We start from the raw sequence: 15,170 nt of genomic DNA on the forward strand, positions 1-15,170 counted from the left end.
AGAAAACCCTATTTATGGTGTTTCATTAGATTATAATCCCTTTTTCAAAGGCTATTTCTTGGCAGAAAAGTGAGGCAATGGGGAAAAAAAATAAAAACAATTTGGGTTTTTATACCTGAAACCTGCCCTGCCCTCAATTTTTTTTTCTTTGGCAGTACACTTAAGAAGAAAGGAATAATTGGGAGAACAAACTGGAACAAGAAAATAGTGTATTAAAGCTCAGTGGTTACTTCACTTAGTACTCTAATGAGAGTACGATATACAGGTGGTCCCCGATTTACGATGGGGTTACGTTCTGCAAAAAATTCACTGTCACATACGTATGTTATAGATCATGGGGCCTTTATGAGCACAAAATATAAGTGAATTGGGAGAAGTGTTTGCACTGCAGGGTGCACTTGGTAATATAAACCTATCCAGATTTAGGAAACGGTAAGGTTACAGGTTTGATTGTGCGCTTATCACTGTTTATTCTTTCAGCCCAAAGATTTACTATTGTTTTCCCATTGGCCTGGGATACAGGTGGTCCCTGACTTACGATGGTGTTACGTTTCGCGAAACCCATTGTAAGTTGAAAATATCGTAAATTGAAAATGCATTTAATAGACATAGCCTAACATACGTGCGATGGCCATTACAGGCTTGCCACCTCAGTGTTTGGAAATTATCTTGAGTTTCTCCTCAAGAGTAATTGCTCCCCTCTTCTTTTTCCCCACCAGTAGGAGGAGACACAGACGGGTGTTTCTATGACATTATGGATGCACAAAACACAACCGCGTGACAGACTGGGAGATGCGGATCGCTGCCGTTGCCCAACATCACGAGAGAGTATCGCACCACGTATCACTTGCCCAGAAATAAATCATAATTCGAAGTATGGTTTCTGTTGAATGTCTGTCACCAGCTCACTACCACTCTCACACACACACACAAACACAGTCTGAAACCGCTTGTCCCAAGCGGGGTCGCGACGAACCGGAGCCTAACCCGGCAATGCAGGGTGCAAGGCCGGAGGGGGAGGGACCACACCCAGGACAGGATGCCAGTTCGTCGCAAGTCACCCCATGCAGGACTCAAAGCCCAGACCCACCGGAGTCCTGCCGGAGACCTACCGAAGCCCGCTGCGCCACCACGTCCCTTTGATCACTATCATAAAGTCAAAAAAATATCGTAAGTTGAACCATCACAAATCGGGGACCACCTGTACACATTCCTCATCTAGATTCAGGGGTGAAATATGCACATATTTTCCTAACTTCAGTAAGCATTTTTTCGTTTCTGGTTTTGCCTTTTATCATCGGACAAATATGGCCCTTACTTCTCATGGCACATCTTAAAATACAAAGGAGAACAACCACGGATGTTTCCTTGGAAATGCTTTTACGGGAGCCAGCAGTGCACCCCATTTTTGTAAACTGCATTGTGGCAAAGCACAGCTATATTCTGCATCGAGTAAGACGACTGGAATCCTCCTGTGTCCCTGTTCCCCCCCCGGGGGTCCCTCTTCTCCTTCACTGGCTTATTTCGTAATTGATCAGAACTTTGGTAATCAGTACTTTGTCTTCAGAATTTTATTTCTATTTATTATTTAGCATGTTGGCTCCTATTCCTGTATATCTTGCATGTAGTAGTTTTTACATTACTACGGTGAAAATGTTAATAAAATCCAAACTTACCTTTGTAAGCTTATTTCCTTTTTATTGTGCAAAAATTGTGCCTTATTGGTAGCATTCCAGTACCTCACCCAGCTTTTAACTGGGCAGTGATAAGAATGGTGCACATACACCATGGATTTTTTTTGGAAAATTGTTTGTCAATGTTCCTTCAGTTGTATTCCTTGAATCCAGGCCTCTTACTGTCTGTAGCTACCCTCTGACTGAGGACTCGAGTGTCTCTGGTCTTTTAGTTCACTATGTATCCATATGTATATTTTTTTGAAATTTGATCTGACACAATGAGTGGTATGTAGAAACAGCAGTACGGCAGCTTCTGTTCCATGCTAAGGTCATGTGTTTTCCATACCGTCAAAGTAAACGATGAGGAGGTTCTGGGGGGATTGGTAGCATCTAGGAACCGAGCCTCTATAGAAGAACACCTAGTGCTGCTGTTAAATATTGGTGGTCCTCGATTTACAATGGTTCGACTTTACGATGGTGAGATGGCGATAGACATTCAATAGAAACTGTACTTTGAATTTTGATTACCCCCCCCCCCCCCCCCGGCAAGCGATATGTGGAGCGATACTCTCTCACGATGCTGGGCAGCAGCAGCGAGCCGCATCTCCCAGTCTGTCACGCACAGGTGTGTATTAGGTGTATTAAATGCATTTTCAACTTGTGATGGGTTCCATCGTAAATCGGGGGCCACATGTATGTACTTTTAATGTTCTTTTGTCCTTAACCGTACCCCTTTAAGATAAATCCTTACATGAAGTTTGTCTACCATTTAGTAATAACATTCGTATACTTTCACACATTACAATAAACTCTTTTGTTTTTTCAGGTTTATTTAAACAAAATTGCAAGCATTGCTTTAGCCTAATTTACACATTAAAATCAGATGTTTTACAGACATGAATTACATCTGGTTGCAGGTTTCATCTAAGCCCCCCCCCCGCATTCTGAAGACAATGAGGCTGGAGTCCCTACACCTTGCTTTTATGGCAGTGTTTGAGTGCTTCCCTCAGGGCTTCTAACACCTTGTCAGCATTGGCCTTGTTGCTGTTGTACCCCATCAGTCCTACGCGCAGCACCTGAAGCACATGACACACACTTTTTTTTTTTTTTTGGGTCCACTTTCACTTTCTCTCTTATGACAAGTTTTTTGCACATCTTTCTTTCTTGAAATTTTTATAAGGCTACTCGCTAAACAGGTCATATGGAAGGACAGTGGCAAGCCTACCATGCCAGAGGATGGCCCCAAGCCTCCAGAAATCTCAACGTTGTGGTGTTTCATGGCATACACTGTGATCTCCCTCCAGTCATACCCTGGTGGAACTGTAATGGTGGTGACAGTTGGCAACCTTACGTGCTGCAGGAGACATATGCAAAAGTTATTAGTGCACCGTGGAAATTTAAACATAACGTGAACATGAGACCAGAGAACTGTTGGTGAACCTGAGTGGCGGAATTTATACTTTGTAATTTACATTTACATTTATGCATTTAGCAGATGCTTTTGTCCCCATATTCAGTTTACAAGTGATAAACTAACAACACAAGCGTATGTGTAATAACTTTAGGAGTCTTGCTTAAAAGCCTACCTTCTCTTGAACGAAAAGTTTAAAACCCATGCTTTCCAAACCCTTGTGTAGGTGTTCTGCTACCTCCTTGTGGCGATTCCATGAGTTCTCTAGTCCCTGTAAAGGCATACAGTCAATACCACAGCATCACCGCAAAGCTGGAAAAATTTCCACGTTAATTGCTGGAATAAATTTTACAATGACTATGCAAACTGCTATTACACAGAAATAACATGTTCATACGTAGTGTAAGGGAAGAAGTAACATTATACATGTACTGTGTATACATGTTTTTTGATCTTGTAAAATCTGTTTTTTTCATGTATACTGTCCAAGATTTTTAATACCACTTATCATTAATGGATCCAGTTTGTCGTTTATGTGATCTGCTGCATCTGGCCATTCTGTCTGCCCTAAACTGAGGCTGAATTTGAAAATTTGTTTGAGACTGCGAGATGCACTGCGTTGTGGAAACGGTGTACCCACACTCTCAGCCTTCATCTTACTGAAGCCAGTCAATTCACAATATAACAGTAAGTTCAGTCTATAAAATCATTTATATATATGTGGTTGTGTGTGTATATAAACAAATTAGAGCCTTCATAAATGAAATTTCTACTAATTTCTTGCCATTACTCTATAAACCCAGAATGTGTGCTCTGTGTGTGGTCTTCAAGTTATCAGTAGCCGCAGCGAGCGGGCCAAGGAAAATGTAAATAAATAAATCTTTAGCTGATTTTGGTATTTATTTATAATTTAAAGTTGAAAAAAAAGAAAAAAGTGAAAAATAAAATACTGTGAAATAAAAAGAAAATGGATTGTTCTAAGCTCCTATTCCAAATGTAGAATGAGGAAGCTTTTTAGATACAGCCCTGTGTTTGCTACTTCACCCATGTTTGCGATTCAAAAAAGCCTTGACAAACGCACTGTTAAAAAAAAAAATGCTTTGAGGGGGTAAAGGAATAAAAATGATTAAAACAAATACATTTTCTGGGGGAAAAAAAAAACATAAGAAACAAGCATAATGTTTCAACGTGTTACACTACTTGAGGGAGATTTCGGTTGACCGTGGGATAGGATTGGAATGAACTGCAGTTTTTCCCCATAAACAATAACAGAATAAGTCATTTCGTTATACAGTTTTTCAATAATTGGCCCATTTTCAGGAACAATTTAGGACTGGTTAATGGGGGATAGGTGCACATCATTCACTGTTGTGGAAAATTAGTCAGGAAAAGTTACAGAACAGTTTCATCCTCATACCATTTCTGCAAGGATAGCAAGGCTTTCCCTCAGAGTGAAAAACCCAGATATTGGTCCTGTGTGATGGTATCTGAAAAAGAAATCCGCAGAAGTGTGTTTAACGATGAGCCTTAAAATACTAAATGACATGAAATCATAAGATGTGTTGTGATGCAAGTCACTTGTCTGAAATGCATCTCTGTCAGGTAAAAACATTTTTCGTGGCAGCAGAGTGCTCACGTTCGTGTTGGTTTTCCATCGCAGCCCCAGTAATTTGCCAGCCAGCCCATGTCAAGGAAGTAGGACAGTGGCTTTGTCTTCCGGTGAAACATCTTCTTGCTGTTAAGGTGTTTTGAAGAAGTTAATAAAAGAAAAATGCATATGTACTTTTTCTAGTTATATTTCACAGTCTAGCCCCTTTCCCCACCATGCGCGCTCGCTGAAGGAAATGGGTGCAGTTCCAGGTGGTGAATTCAACACCTTCTGGGAGCCTGTGTACAGGATGTCAATGCCTGTGGGAACAGGAGGTAAAAAAATGGGTTGACAATGGATTCATCTCCATTAACAAAAGGTGTAAACTAATTAAAATCACAGTGGCTAAATAATAATCGTTGTCCCTCGTTAGCTGTGCCACTTCCTTGGATGTACCTTGCTTATCCATGAGTATAGGTGACCCACCAAGGGATGCAACAGCATCCAATAGGAACAAACAGTTGTGGCTGTGAGAGAAGAAAAAGACCAGTTCTTTTGTATGTTCAGTGCATCGTGTCATTTCACATATGCTTGTGTTGAAAGCCTAACCAGCGGTAAAGAATTAGAGTGTCAAGAGAAAGATCAGTGGCCAACTGACCTGTGACACAAATCTCCAATTCCATCCAGAGGGTGGACAACCCCTGAAGAGGATTCTCCATGTGTAAGAAAGAAGATGACGGGTTTGTGTTCAACCAGGGCCTAAAAGGAAACAGCCAGACACCTTGTCAGATACACACTTCCATCTTGAGTCGTTTGGCAGTTTGCACTGTGCTCGACAAACAGAGACAGCTTATAAAGCCTGGCATGAAGAAGCATCAATATGCAAGAATAGTGCTTCCGTTTAGCTATCACGTTATTGCGCAATACAATGAAAAATACACGTTGTTCCCAAAATGTACAACGTCAATGTAAACCACCATTAATCCTTTCCTGCAAAAGCACGCAAGTCTACCTGTTCAATTTCTTCTTTTGTGAAATAGCCACCAGGCGGCTTGACTATGGTGTTAACTCTGGCACCTGTTGGAATGCAGAGAGGACACACTGTGCCATTCATTTCAAATAACCATACTGTATATGAAAAGCAGTGAGAAGGTTCCAGGAACAAGTTCACACTATTCATCTTCATTCTGTTGCCTGCATGCCGCATGGTCTAATCAATTCAGTTACAGCCCCACAGGCCAAATGAATCATTTTTGAGGTATATACCGATCCTCTCTGCAATTTCAGCTGCCCTTTCTCCCCATATCCCGTTGACAGCAACAAGGACACTCTCGCCAGATTCGACAGTGTTGAAAATAGCACACTCCATGGCTACGTGGCCAGGACCACTCATGGCAAGAGTCATGTTGTTCTGAGTCTGGAATGCATACTGTATCCCTTTTTTGATGTCATCCATGATCTGCAAAATAAGAAAAAAATGTATATTGTGACAAATATATAGTACATATCTCTGCTTTAAAATGTAAAAATGGTCCAAAAGTGTGCAAAAGAACACTAAAGCAATCACACATTTATTTTTCCTAATGCTTTTCTCCAAGGCCAAATACAGTAATTTACCCAGTAATTTAGTTTTTAGTAATTACAGTATTTGTCCAGAATTAAAGGTACTTCAAGCTAACCCCTACACCTCCTACTGCCTCCTCTATTTACCTTAGCTTTATCTATTTTTATACATTTGATTACATACAATTTCTGTTGTTAGTGTTTCTGCCAATTTAATCTGTAACATTTGCTTTGCTTTTACAATATTTCATGGCTCAGTGACTCGAATGCAGTAGATGTAGGAGTCAAAAACAAGGCATTCTTTTCTCTTTGCTGTAGAACACATTTTCTTCAAACGTGCAATGAGTGATAATAAAAAACAGCATTTTAATAAAAATAAAAATAATAAAAAATGCCAAATTGCACATTGTTTCCTGTAACTTTAGACGTTCAGTTCTTGCAAAATGCATCCACCCCCTGGACTATCAAGGGACTGAACTGTCAGAACAATGAACATCTTATATGGGGAACAGGGCATGTGCACATTTATAGTATAACAAATTGTACAAATTGACATTGCATTCATATTACTTCACTTAGCAGACAAATTCAAAATAAACCATTCATTTGCTCTTTATGAGGACATGGCCTAATATTTGCTGTTAAATAATTTAAGTGAAGCATACTGGGAGGAGGAACCGAATCACAGAATAAAAAGGTGCCTTAATAAGTCTCATTTTCCACTCCTCTGACGGGTTAATTTTTAAATCATATCCAACAACTTCTAATTACTCTTAATCACATCTTTTACAACAAGATTAGGTTACTGCAAGATCAGCTTCATACTGTATGTTGTTAAGGTCTTAATAACATAACCATAAACTCATTTAGCAGATGCCTTTCTCCAGTGTACAACACTTTTATGCTTTAAGCTAATGAGCTATTTACTGTGATTCACCTCTTTACACAGCATGCTCATTTTTACCTCACCAGCTCATGGTAAGTACTTTGATCAGGGGTGCTACAGCAGGAAGGAGGGACGATTTGAATTTTAATTTTAATTGCTGTGTTACAACCACATGGGGCAGAGAAACAAACAGTACAGCAAAATCCTGAAATGTACTGCTTTGTTACCATTATATATATATATATATATATATATATATATATATATATATATATATATATATATATATACAGTTTCTTCTTCTTCTTATTATTATTATTATACAGTTTACTGCCTTTTCAGGTAAGGGGTCCCCTTGGGTCTTTGCATATTCAGCCAAGGCAGCGGTTAGTTGGTAACCAGTACGGTAAACATGAATTATTCCGTTACCTCCAGCATTTCTCCATGCATGTGGCCGATGATCTGCCTTGCCGCGGCAGCCAACACGCGCGGGGGCACGTTGGAAGGTCCGGGTCCCGACAGGAGGCGCTGCGGGGTCTCCAGGGGCCGGAGCAGGGAGGCCGGCGGCGGGATGGACACCGAGCCCATGGCTCTGCGGGAACGGCACGCGGAAGGTGGATGGAGCACGCGGGACAGGCAGCTGTGTGCGTTCACACCCCGAGCCAGAATGACACCCCTGTGTGACAGAGCTGTCAACATGGCCCTTTGCCTCGCCCTTTGCTCCAGCACTGTTTACCACAAAGCGTTCAAAAGTGGTCTTTTGTCATTTATTACTTAAAACACAGTGGTATCGGCACAGCTTTAGCAGGTACCCCGTTCCACTGCGGGACCAGCTGCAGGAAAGTGATCCTTTCCGAGGAATTTAAACATTAAATTCATTCTTCATTCTTTATGTAACAGTGGCAGCAGGTGTAGAACACAGCGTAATGCTTCACAGTACGTGGCAAACGCTACATTTACATGCCGTTTAAGCCACAGGTGTGAATTAACTCACTTGGAAAGTGCTAATAATTAACACGTTGTATAAAGTGTTAATAATTAACATGACAGAATGTGGGAAGAACAGGTTTTAAGGCATTGGGATATCTGGACTACTTTACCACACATTTAAAACAGCATTCAGCAAAGAATTTTTCATTTGACACTGACCTCTCATGTTGGACTAAAGGTACACATGTAACAAGATATATATAATGTCTATTGCAATTACACAGTATATACAGTATATATGGACAGTATATACAGTATATGTGAGGAGGTTTCACTAAATATAAAGGTTCACATACTTTTTCCATCAGTGGCTTTCATTGTTTAAACCACTTGTTCAAAGGATGTGACAATGTAAAATGTTGCGTGTGTGTTTATTATTGTGACTGATGAAGCTTAGATCATATTTTTGGACTTATTCATACACAAATCCAAATAATTCCAAAATTCTCACAGCTGTGTTACTATTATTATTATTTTTAAATTACTGAATTAAACAGTGAACTTGTACAATTAATTTATGTGCATGTTCATGAAAGACCAGGTTGTCACCTTAATTCACCTTAATTTGGTAAGGTATTTTTGATGACCTCTGTTAACCACTACACTGATATCCTGTGTGGCCTGTTTACATAATGTTTGCGTTTACAGGATAACGAGAGAAACCCACTTTTTTTCAGGGAGTAGATTGATTTGCAAGAGAACACAGTGTGTTTACTGTGTGTGTTCATGTGGGAACATTAACAGGTACACCAAACATGTTTCTTTTTTTATCTCTCTCACCCACATTTCTCACACCAACTTCAGCACCTGGAATAAAACAAATCCCTTTCAAATAGGAAATACGCTACTTTTTGTACATATCTTGCAAATATAATGACTTGTAGTGTATTGAGTAACAGTATAAAAGCCAAATTAACAAATTATTATTTAAGCTTACTGATCTCAGTTTGTATTGCTGAATTTCTTGATGTATTAATCAATATACATATCTAATTAGAGATACAAAATGATACTTCAATGCAAGAATGCAAATCCCTAATTTATTTCTGCATATTTCACATTCATTCGTTTAGATTTTTGACTGATTGAAATTGTTATTAATATTGTTTCCGACTTAAAGTTAATATTTTAAAGGTGTTCAAAGCCTCAAGTCTTTGTTTACAGCTGATGACACATGCGATACAACAAAAACACTTAAATGAGAATCACTTATAGTAAAACACAGTTATGTCCTCCTTCACAGTGATGCCTGTGATTGTGGCTGGCTGATGAGAAGGTGTTTCCCAAGAGGTTGAGGGGAGAAGAAGCCGTGACTGTAAATGATCCTCCCCCTTAGAAGGGTAGTACACACTTCCCCTCGAAGCTTGCAGCCAAGGTATGGTGTCAGCTGAAAGGAAAAAAAAAGACACCAGTTACAGCCCAAAATCAATGACAGAGCAGATATCAGTAATTGTCACAGTCGTTAAAAATCTCTGAAATGCTTCCACAATATATTGTTTAGGAAAGTCACCGACCTTATGTTTATGGTGTATACATGATGCTGTCACCTGTAATATACAATAACGTGATCATTTATATCTTCTTTTGATCAGTTAGTGAATGTACAAAACCAAAATTACTCAAGAATAAGCCCCCAGAGAAAGTCAAACTTTGTACGGTTAACAAGAGGATTTGCACATCTACGTACAAGTCCACCACACCAACTGGAACTGTGATTAGGTTTGAAACATGTGCATACTTATTCTTTTGAAAATTCGTAAATACTGTGAAATTTCATCAAAGTGTTTGTAGATACGGTGATAATGCAGTAAAGTGTTTGATCACGGTGTAGCTTGCCTCAGACTCCTTCTCAGGATCCCAGATCACAAGGTCAGCATCATGGCCCGGTAAAAGGCATCCCTTCTGGTTGCCAAGGCCACAGAGCTCTGCTGGCTTTTGGCAGAGTAATCGTACCACATCAGACAGGGAGAATCCTTTCTGACTAGCTGTAGTCCAGAACAGTGACAGACCTTCAGTGTAGACAAAATATATATATATATTTATGTATAAAATTCACCTTCTCAGAAAAGCAAATTCTCTCATGCAATGTGCTTGTATAAGCCTATACAGTATATATAAAATTGGAATTGCTGTGATATCACTATTTCAGTTGTCTTTCATACACACTATTAATAGTCTCTTGTTTTATTGTAAATGAACAGATTGAGTATTGACTATAAATGCAAATATTACTTTAGATATTGTAGGAGAGAAGACATGTTTCTTAAGAACCCATAAAGAAATTATGATGCTTCTTAGTTCCTCGGACAGTATTTTAGAAATTTCCTCTGGAAATTTTCTCTTCATTTACGTGATCAGACTTTGACCGTGTGAGGTACCCTGTTCTAGTCAATAATTAGACGGCTTTGTAAATAAGTTCTGCTCCGTCACGCAACTCTGCGCAACCTTTGGACTGAGATGGGAGCAAGTAAAAGGTCACATCTTGTATTTTTGGCAAGAGGGGCGAGGAGTTGACCTAGGCAAGGGTGATTATCTGTAACATTTGTGTGATATTTAAAGATCAGTGGTATAACATTGTGCCAACTTTCGGAGGGGAAAAATATTAACAATGATACTCAGTGGAATTATACTCAAATACTGGAGGAAACTTTAGACTTTCTGGAATGTTGGGGTGAACATGGCCCAGCTGCTCTGGACATTACTCCTGTGCTAGACATTACTGGAATTCATAGTTTCCTGCTCATCTCTCTTGTTTCTACCAGGCAACAGGCTAGTAGTAGAAACATAGATAAGTGCATAATGCAGACCCGGTCTTACCAAATTGCAAGGAAGAGATCCCACCCCAGGCTTGAGTAAAATCTCCAGTCTCCAGCTTCTTGAGATCTGGAGTGCAGGGGGAATGGTCTGACACCACCATGTCAATCTGTCCAGTTTTCAGTGCTAACCAAAGTTGTTCCTGGAAAAATGTGCAATTTGACATCAATTCATGGCAAAAAGGAAGCGCTGCCATACTGTCATAGTAGGTCTGAGTTTCTGAGTGGGTCTCAGCAACGAGCAGTATAAAGTGTCACACAAATGAAACTGTTCTTAACATATTCATAACTACTGAAATGGTTTTGAAGGTCAGATGTTCAGCAGTTCCGTCTTTGCCCTCTGATGGTGTACCTCTCACCTGATTTGCTTCTCCACGGATAGGAGGGCAACATTTAAACTGTGTGGCTCCCGGGGGGATGTGCTCAGCAGACAGATTTAGGTAGTGATGGGTGGTCTCCACAGTGAGGGGAGCACCAGCCTGCCGTGCCTCCTGGATGAGCTTCAGTGGCTGAGCAGAGGACAGGTGCACAATATGGCACCGAACCCTGGACAGAACCAAGGCCTCAAGATAATTTTAATGAGTTCCTGACCCACAAGCAAAAAAAGCCAAGCCAAGGCCAACTTGAACCTTACTGATACTGCAAGCAGAGCTGAGTGATGGTACGTATGGCCTCTATTTCCATGAGATCTGGCCTTGATCTCAGAAATGTGGAGTATTCACAAGGATCTGAAGGAGTTACAGAGACAGAATCAGGCCTGTCAATCCAAGGCAAACTCATCTAATCATTTAATCCCATATTTCTTCTTAAGGACATCCATTGAAAACGCTGGGAAATCTTCCCTACAGTTTTTTAGAATTAGACAACTGGGTCAACATTAGTGATGATCAAATTGGTGCTAGAACCTCACCCATAACCTCACAGTGACATAGCTGCATTCACCTTACCTTCATCTTTCACAGGTATGGTCTGAATTTCCCTCTCAGCATGAAACTAAAGAAAACAGCAAGAACATGTAGTGAGATAATACTGGTTAGTCTTAAAATCTGAATTTGATATTTCCATAATCTAATTTCTTTTGTTATATAATGTAACGTTTTACAGCACGGATTCATATTACATCAAGTAGAGTGATTTAAGTCCGTTTTCATACAAGTCATCTCAGTGTGTTTCTGGTGAATCAGCAAATATGATTCTAATGGGGCCAAAAATTAATACATTCATTAGATGGTTCTTTGACATGTGTCAGTCTTGAAAAATACATCTCAGCTGGTGAGGAAAAGGTCTCACAACCAGCATTTCTTTTATGAAGTTCCATTATACAAACATATGGTAAATATTAAATTAAATATAATGATGTTTCTCCGTTGGTTGTGTTTGCTGGGTGTTCTTTGACTAAATCATCCATTTCTCATTTGGCAGTGTGCTCACCAGGAGGACGCTACCGGTGCCCATCAGCTGCTTCATAGTGATGTGCAGGTCACCGTCAGTGACGTGGGGGAACTCATCCACACCACTGTGGATAAGAAAGCACTTAAAGCCAGCAACTCCTGCCTGGATCATGGGCCGCAGTTCCCACTGTGGAAACCAACACCGTTCAGGAATTCAAGTCACTTCTGATAAGATGGAATCTCGATTATTATGTCTGTTCCTCAAAGGATCTTTGTTCAACTCAAACAGGACCTGAACTAAAGTACATTTACACTGTAGATGTTACTCTAGTGTCCAGTGCAGAATATGGGCTTTTCACTGAAGTAAATGATAACAAAATATTACACATATTTGTCTTACATTATGAATAATTAATAAATACCTGCCCATGTCAAAGGACTACTGAGGGACAGCAGAACTATTCTTTGCTTAGTAGTTCAATTCAATGCTAATGTTCATCTCACTGAGGCATTATGACAACTATACATAGGTCCTTATGTATGAAGAAAGAGGAGCCAACTTTTTACTTGATTGCCTGGGACAACCCCTCCCCAGAATGCTGTATCCACAAAGCACTGTCCTTCAGCTGCCTGCATCTTCTCCCTGAAGCTCTCCAAGGTGGTTGTAGGGGGAATGCTGTTTCTGAGTGACAGAGTGTGAAGGAGCCAAAATGTTTAAAGGTTTTAACTTTCCTGTGAAACCATCTATCGGATCATTTCATTTCATAATATTAAGCATTTTTGCCAAACTTCTTTCACACAAATCTTTTACAGGTAAGAAAAAAAATGAATATTAGGGTTTGGCTTGATATTTCAACATGTTTTTCAGAATAATGAAGCCGGTAAAAGTATAATGAGGCACATAAACAAACTAGACTTCATTTTTCATATGGGCAAAGACATCCCACTGAAATGCAGCCAGGGGAAAACCAAACAGCTGGTACCCTGGTGGTTAGTGCTGCTGCCTTTAGATCCAACAGTAGTGGGTTCAAATCTCCCTTCAGCTGTTGTACACTTGAGCTAGGTAATTATCCTAAATTCTGGTAGTTAGATTAACCAATGAAATAAATAGGTAAATAGCTAGAAATAGCTTAATAATGTCAATCAATTGGAAGAAAGGTATTACATAAATAAAACTAACCTTCCTAATACACAAGGGGTTTTCCAACTTGTTATTTATACCTTGCTGGGTACGTCTTCTCTGCTTTTGCATATAACATAATTTAATAAAGCTAAATGAAGAAGATGTTTCTAATTAAATAAAATTCAATTTGAAATTAAAAAGCAAAACTCCGTGGGTCAAAATGAAGTGTAAGAAAACACACACACACACTTTCAGAACCACTCGTCCCATACGGGGTTGCAGGGAACCGGAGCCTACCCAGCAACACAGGAATAAGACCGGAGGGGGAGGGGACACACCCAGGACGGGACACCAGTCCGTCACAAGGCACCCCAAGCGGGACTCAAACCCCAGACCCACCGGAGAGCAGGACCCGGTCCAACCCACTGCGCCACCACACCCCCTAGAAAGATTATACTTTACTTGAAATAAGGTTACAGCACAACACCTACAGTAATAACCCACAGTGTGTACAGCAGACCATACCAATGTTAAAACAGATAGATTATCCCTTTTTCTCTCTTTTCTTGCCTTGAACTTCACATTTGATCTGTTTTTTTTTTTTTTGGCAGACATTCTAAACAAGTCTGTTTGCTTACAGGGGCATGTCCACTATGGTCGTGACCCCTCCTGCAGCTGCTGCTCGGGTTGCAGTCCAGTAGCCCTCCCAGCTGACGCGCCCTGGCTCGTTCACATGGACGTGACAGTCAACAACACCCGGCATGACCAGCTTGTTGCCCACATCCAGCACCTTCCAGGAGTGTGAAAGTAACTCAGAATTGTGACACTCCCCAGCTGGTGCTCATCCCTTCATTTTCCAGTCACTTGTCATGCAAAGTCATTATTCAATGAGCTAACAGTTTCAGCGCAATAGAGAACAATACCTGTTCAGACTATTCATAGTATATACAGTATAGCTGCTTATTGAGATGGAGTCATTGTATATGTCTTTAATTATCTGATATGCATTTTTTTTTTTTGTTTGCAAATTATCTCCTGAAGGAGTGGACAAATAATGAATTAATCAGAAGTATAGCAGAGAAACATAAATTGCTTGGTTGACACAGTCTTTTATGATACACTACAGTACAGAAATGAATGTTCTTACAAAGATACGTTCATACAATGGACTCTCCAGCAGAGGGAGAAGTTTGTACATTTTTACACTACTAAAACTACATTTCTTACCTTCCATTTGTCATTGAAGGGTAACTCAGAATCAGGGTGGATGCTGAGGATTTTCCCATCCTTGATGACAATGACTGCTGGACAGATGCTATTACCACACAGCACCCTTTGGCTCCTCACTGCATCCACTGTAGATCCAGGCTCCATCTTTCTATTGTACTCTTTTTTTGGTAATATAGTGTGTACTGGACTGAGCTTTGAGGATTTAAATCAAACACATTCTGACAATAAAGCACGTTTTGCCAGCTAACTCCTCCCCTTGAAAATCTTTCATAACAGTGTGTTTTGTGCGATAAGGCTTTGCTGACCTTTGGTTTTTTTCCCTCATTAGTGCCAGCACTGTGAACTTGAATCATTCCTGCATAATGGAAATGGCCCTCATTATGTTGAGGCCAGATGATACATTCAGCATCTGAATTTCTAATCCAAACTTCTGATTGAAATTAACCTGTATGGTCACTACTCACTCATAGATAGTATGCAGGATGTGTGTTGGTTTTAA

General features: G+C 40.1%; 3 protein-coding genes across 3 annotated transcripts in view; 1 reads left to right on the forward strand and 2 right to left on the reverse strand.

Annotated features, from left to right (window-relative positions):
* The window catches only part of farp2 (FERM, RhoGEF and pleckstrin domain protein 2), a 48,520-nt gene extending 47,743 nt beyond the window's left edge, over positions 1-777 (forward strand). The window contains exon 28 of the mRNA XM_018738699.1: positions 720-777. Within this exon, the coding sequence (XP_018594215.1) occupies positions 720-722 (3 nt within the window). The 3' untranslated portion in view covers positions 723-777. The remainder of the gene's footprint in view (positions 1-719) is intronic.
* Positions 778-2,508: 1,731 nt separating this feature from the next.
* Positions 2,509-8,060, reverse strand: LOC108926093 (serine--pyruvate aminotransferase-like). The gene is made up of 11 exons (XM_018738573.2): positions 7,554-8,060; positions 5,942-6,134; positions 5,688-5,752; positions 5,334-5,434; positions 5,132-5,202; positions 4,911-4,995; positions 4,724-4,822; positions 4,505-4,574; positions 3,263-3,358; positions 2,902-3,030; positions 2,509-2,752 (listed from the first exon to the last, which is right to left on the reverse strand). The coding sequence occupies exons 1-11, from the start codon at positions 7,821-7,823 to the stop codon at positions 2,645-2,647; spliced, it is 1,287 nt and encodes a 428-aa protein (XP_018594089.1). The 5' UTR covers positions 7,824-8,060; the 3' UTR covers positions 2,509-2,644.
* A 1,165-nt stretch (positions 8,061-9,225) lies between these two features.
* Positions 9,226-14,848, reverse strand: LOC108926106 (allantoinase, mitochondrial). Its single transcript, XM_018738588.1, has 11 exons — positions 14,669-14,848; positions 14,080-14,231; positions 12,886-13,000; positions 12,359-12,505; positions 11,875-11,920; positions 11,562-11,655; positions 11,287-11,473; positions 10,932-11,070; positions 9,951-10,123; positions 9,629-9,661; positions 9,226-9,501 (listed from the first exon to the last, which is right to left on the reverse strand). The coding sequence occupies exons 1-11, from the start codon at positions 14,813-14,815 to the stop codon at positions 9,352-9,354; spliced, it is 1,383 nt and encodes a 460-aa protein (XP_018594104.1). The 5' UTR covers positions 14,816-14,848; the 3' UTR covers positions 9,226-9,351.
* Between the last annotated feature and the right edge of the window lie 322 nt (positions 14,849-15,170).

The sequence above is a fragment of the Scleropages formosus genome, chromosome 3, assembly GCF_900964775.1.
Source record: "Scleropages formosus chromosome 3, fSclFor1.1, whole genome shotgun sequence".
NCBI classification, from domain to species: domain Eukaryota; kingdom Metazoa; phylum Chordata; class Actinopteri; order Osteoglossiformes; family Osteoglossidae; genus Scleropages; species Scleropages formosus.

Coding starts and splice junctions, on each gene's coding strand:
- LOC108926106 (XM_018738588.1), bottom strand. CDS start 14,815: ATGGAGCCTGGATCTACAGTGGATGCAGTGAGGAGCCAAAGGGTGCTG. Junction 14,232..14,668: donor CCTTCAATGACAAATGGAAG/GTAAGAAATGTA, acceptor CACTCCTGGAAG/GTGCTGGATGTGGGCAACAA. Junction 9,502..9,628: donor GTATACACCATAAACATAAG/GTCGGTGACTTT, acceptor TTTTCCTTTCAG/CTGACACCATACCTTGGCTG.
- LOC108926093 (XM_018738573.2), bottom strand. CDS start 7,823: ATGTTGACAGCTCTGTCACACAGGGGTGTCATTCTGGCTCGGGGTGTG. Junction 4,996..5,131: donor TATACTCATGGATAAGCAAG/GTACATCCAAGG, acceptor CTGTTCCCACAG/GCATTGACATCCTGTACACA. Junction 3,031..3,262: donor AACTTTTCGTTCAAGAGAAG/GTAGGCTTTTAA, acceptor TGTCTCCTGCAG/CACGTAAGGTTGCCAACTGT.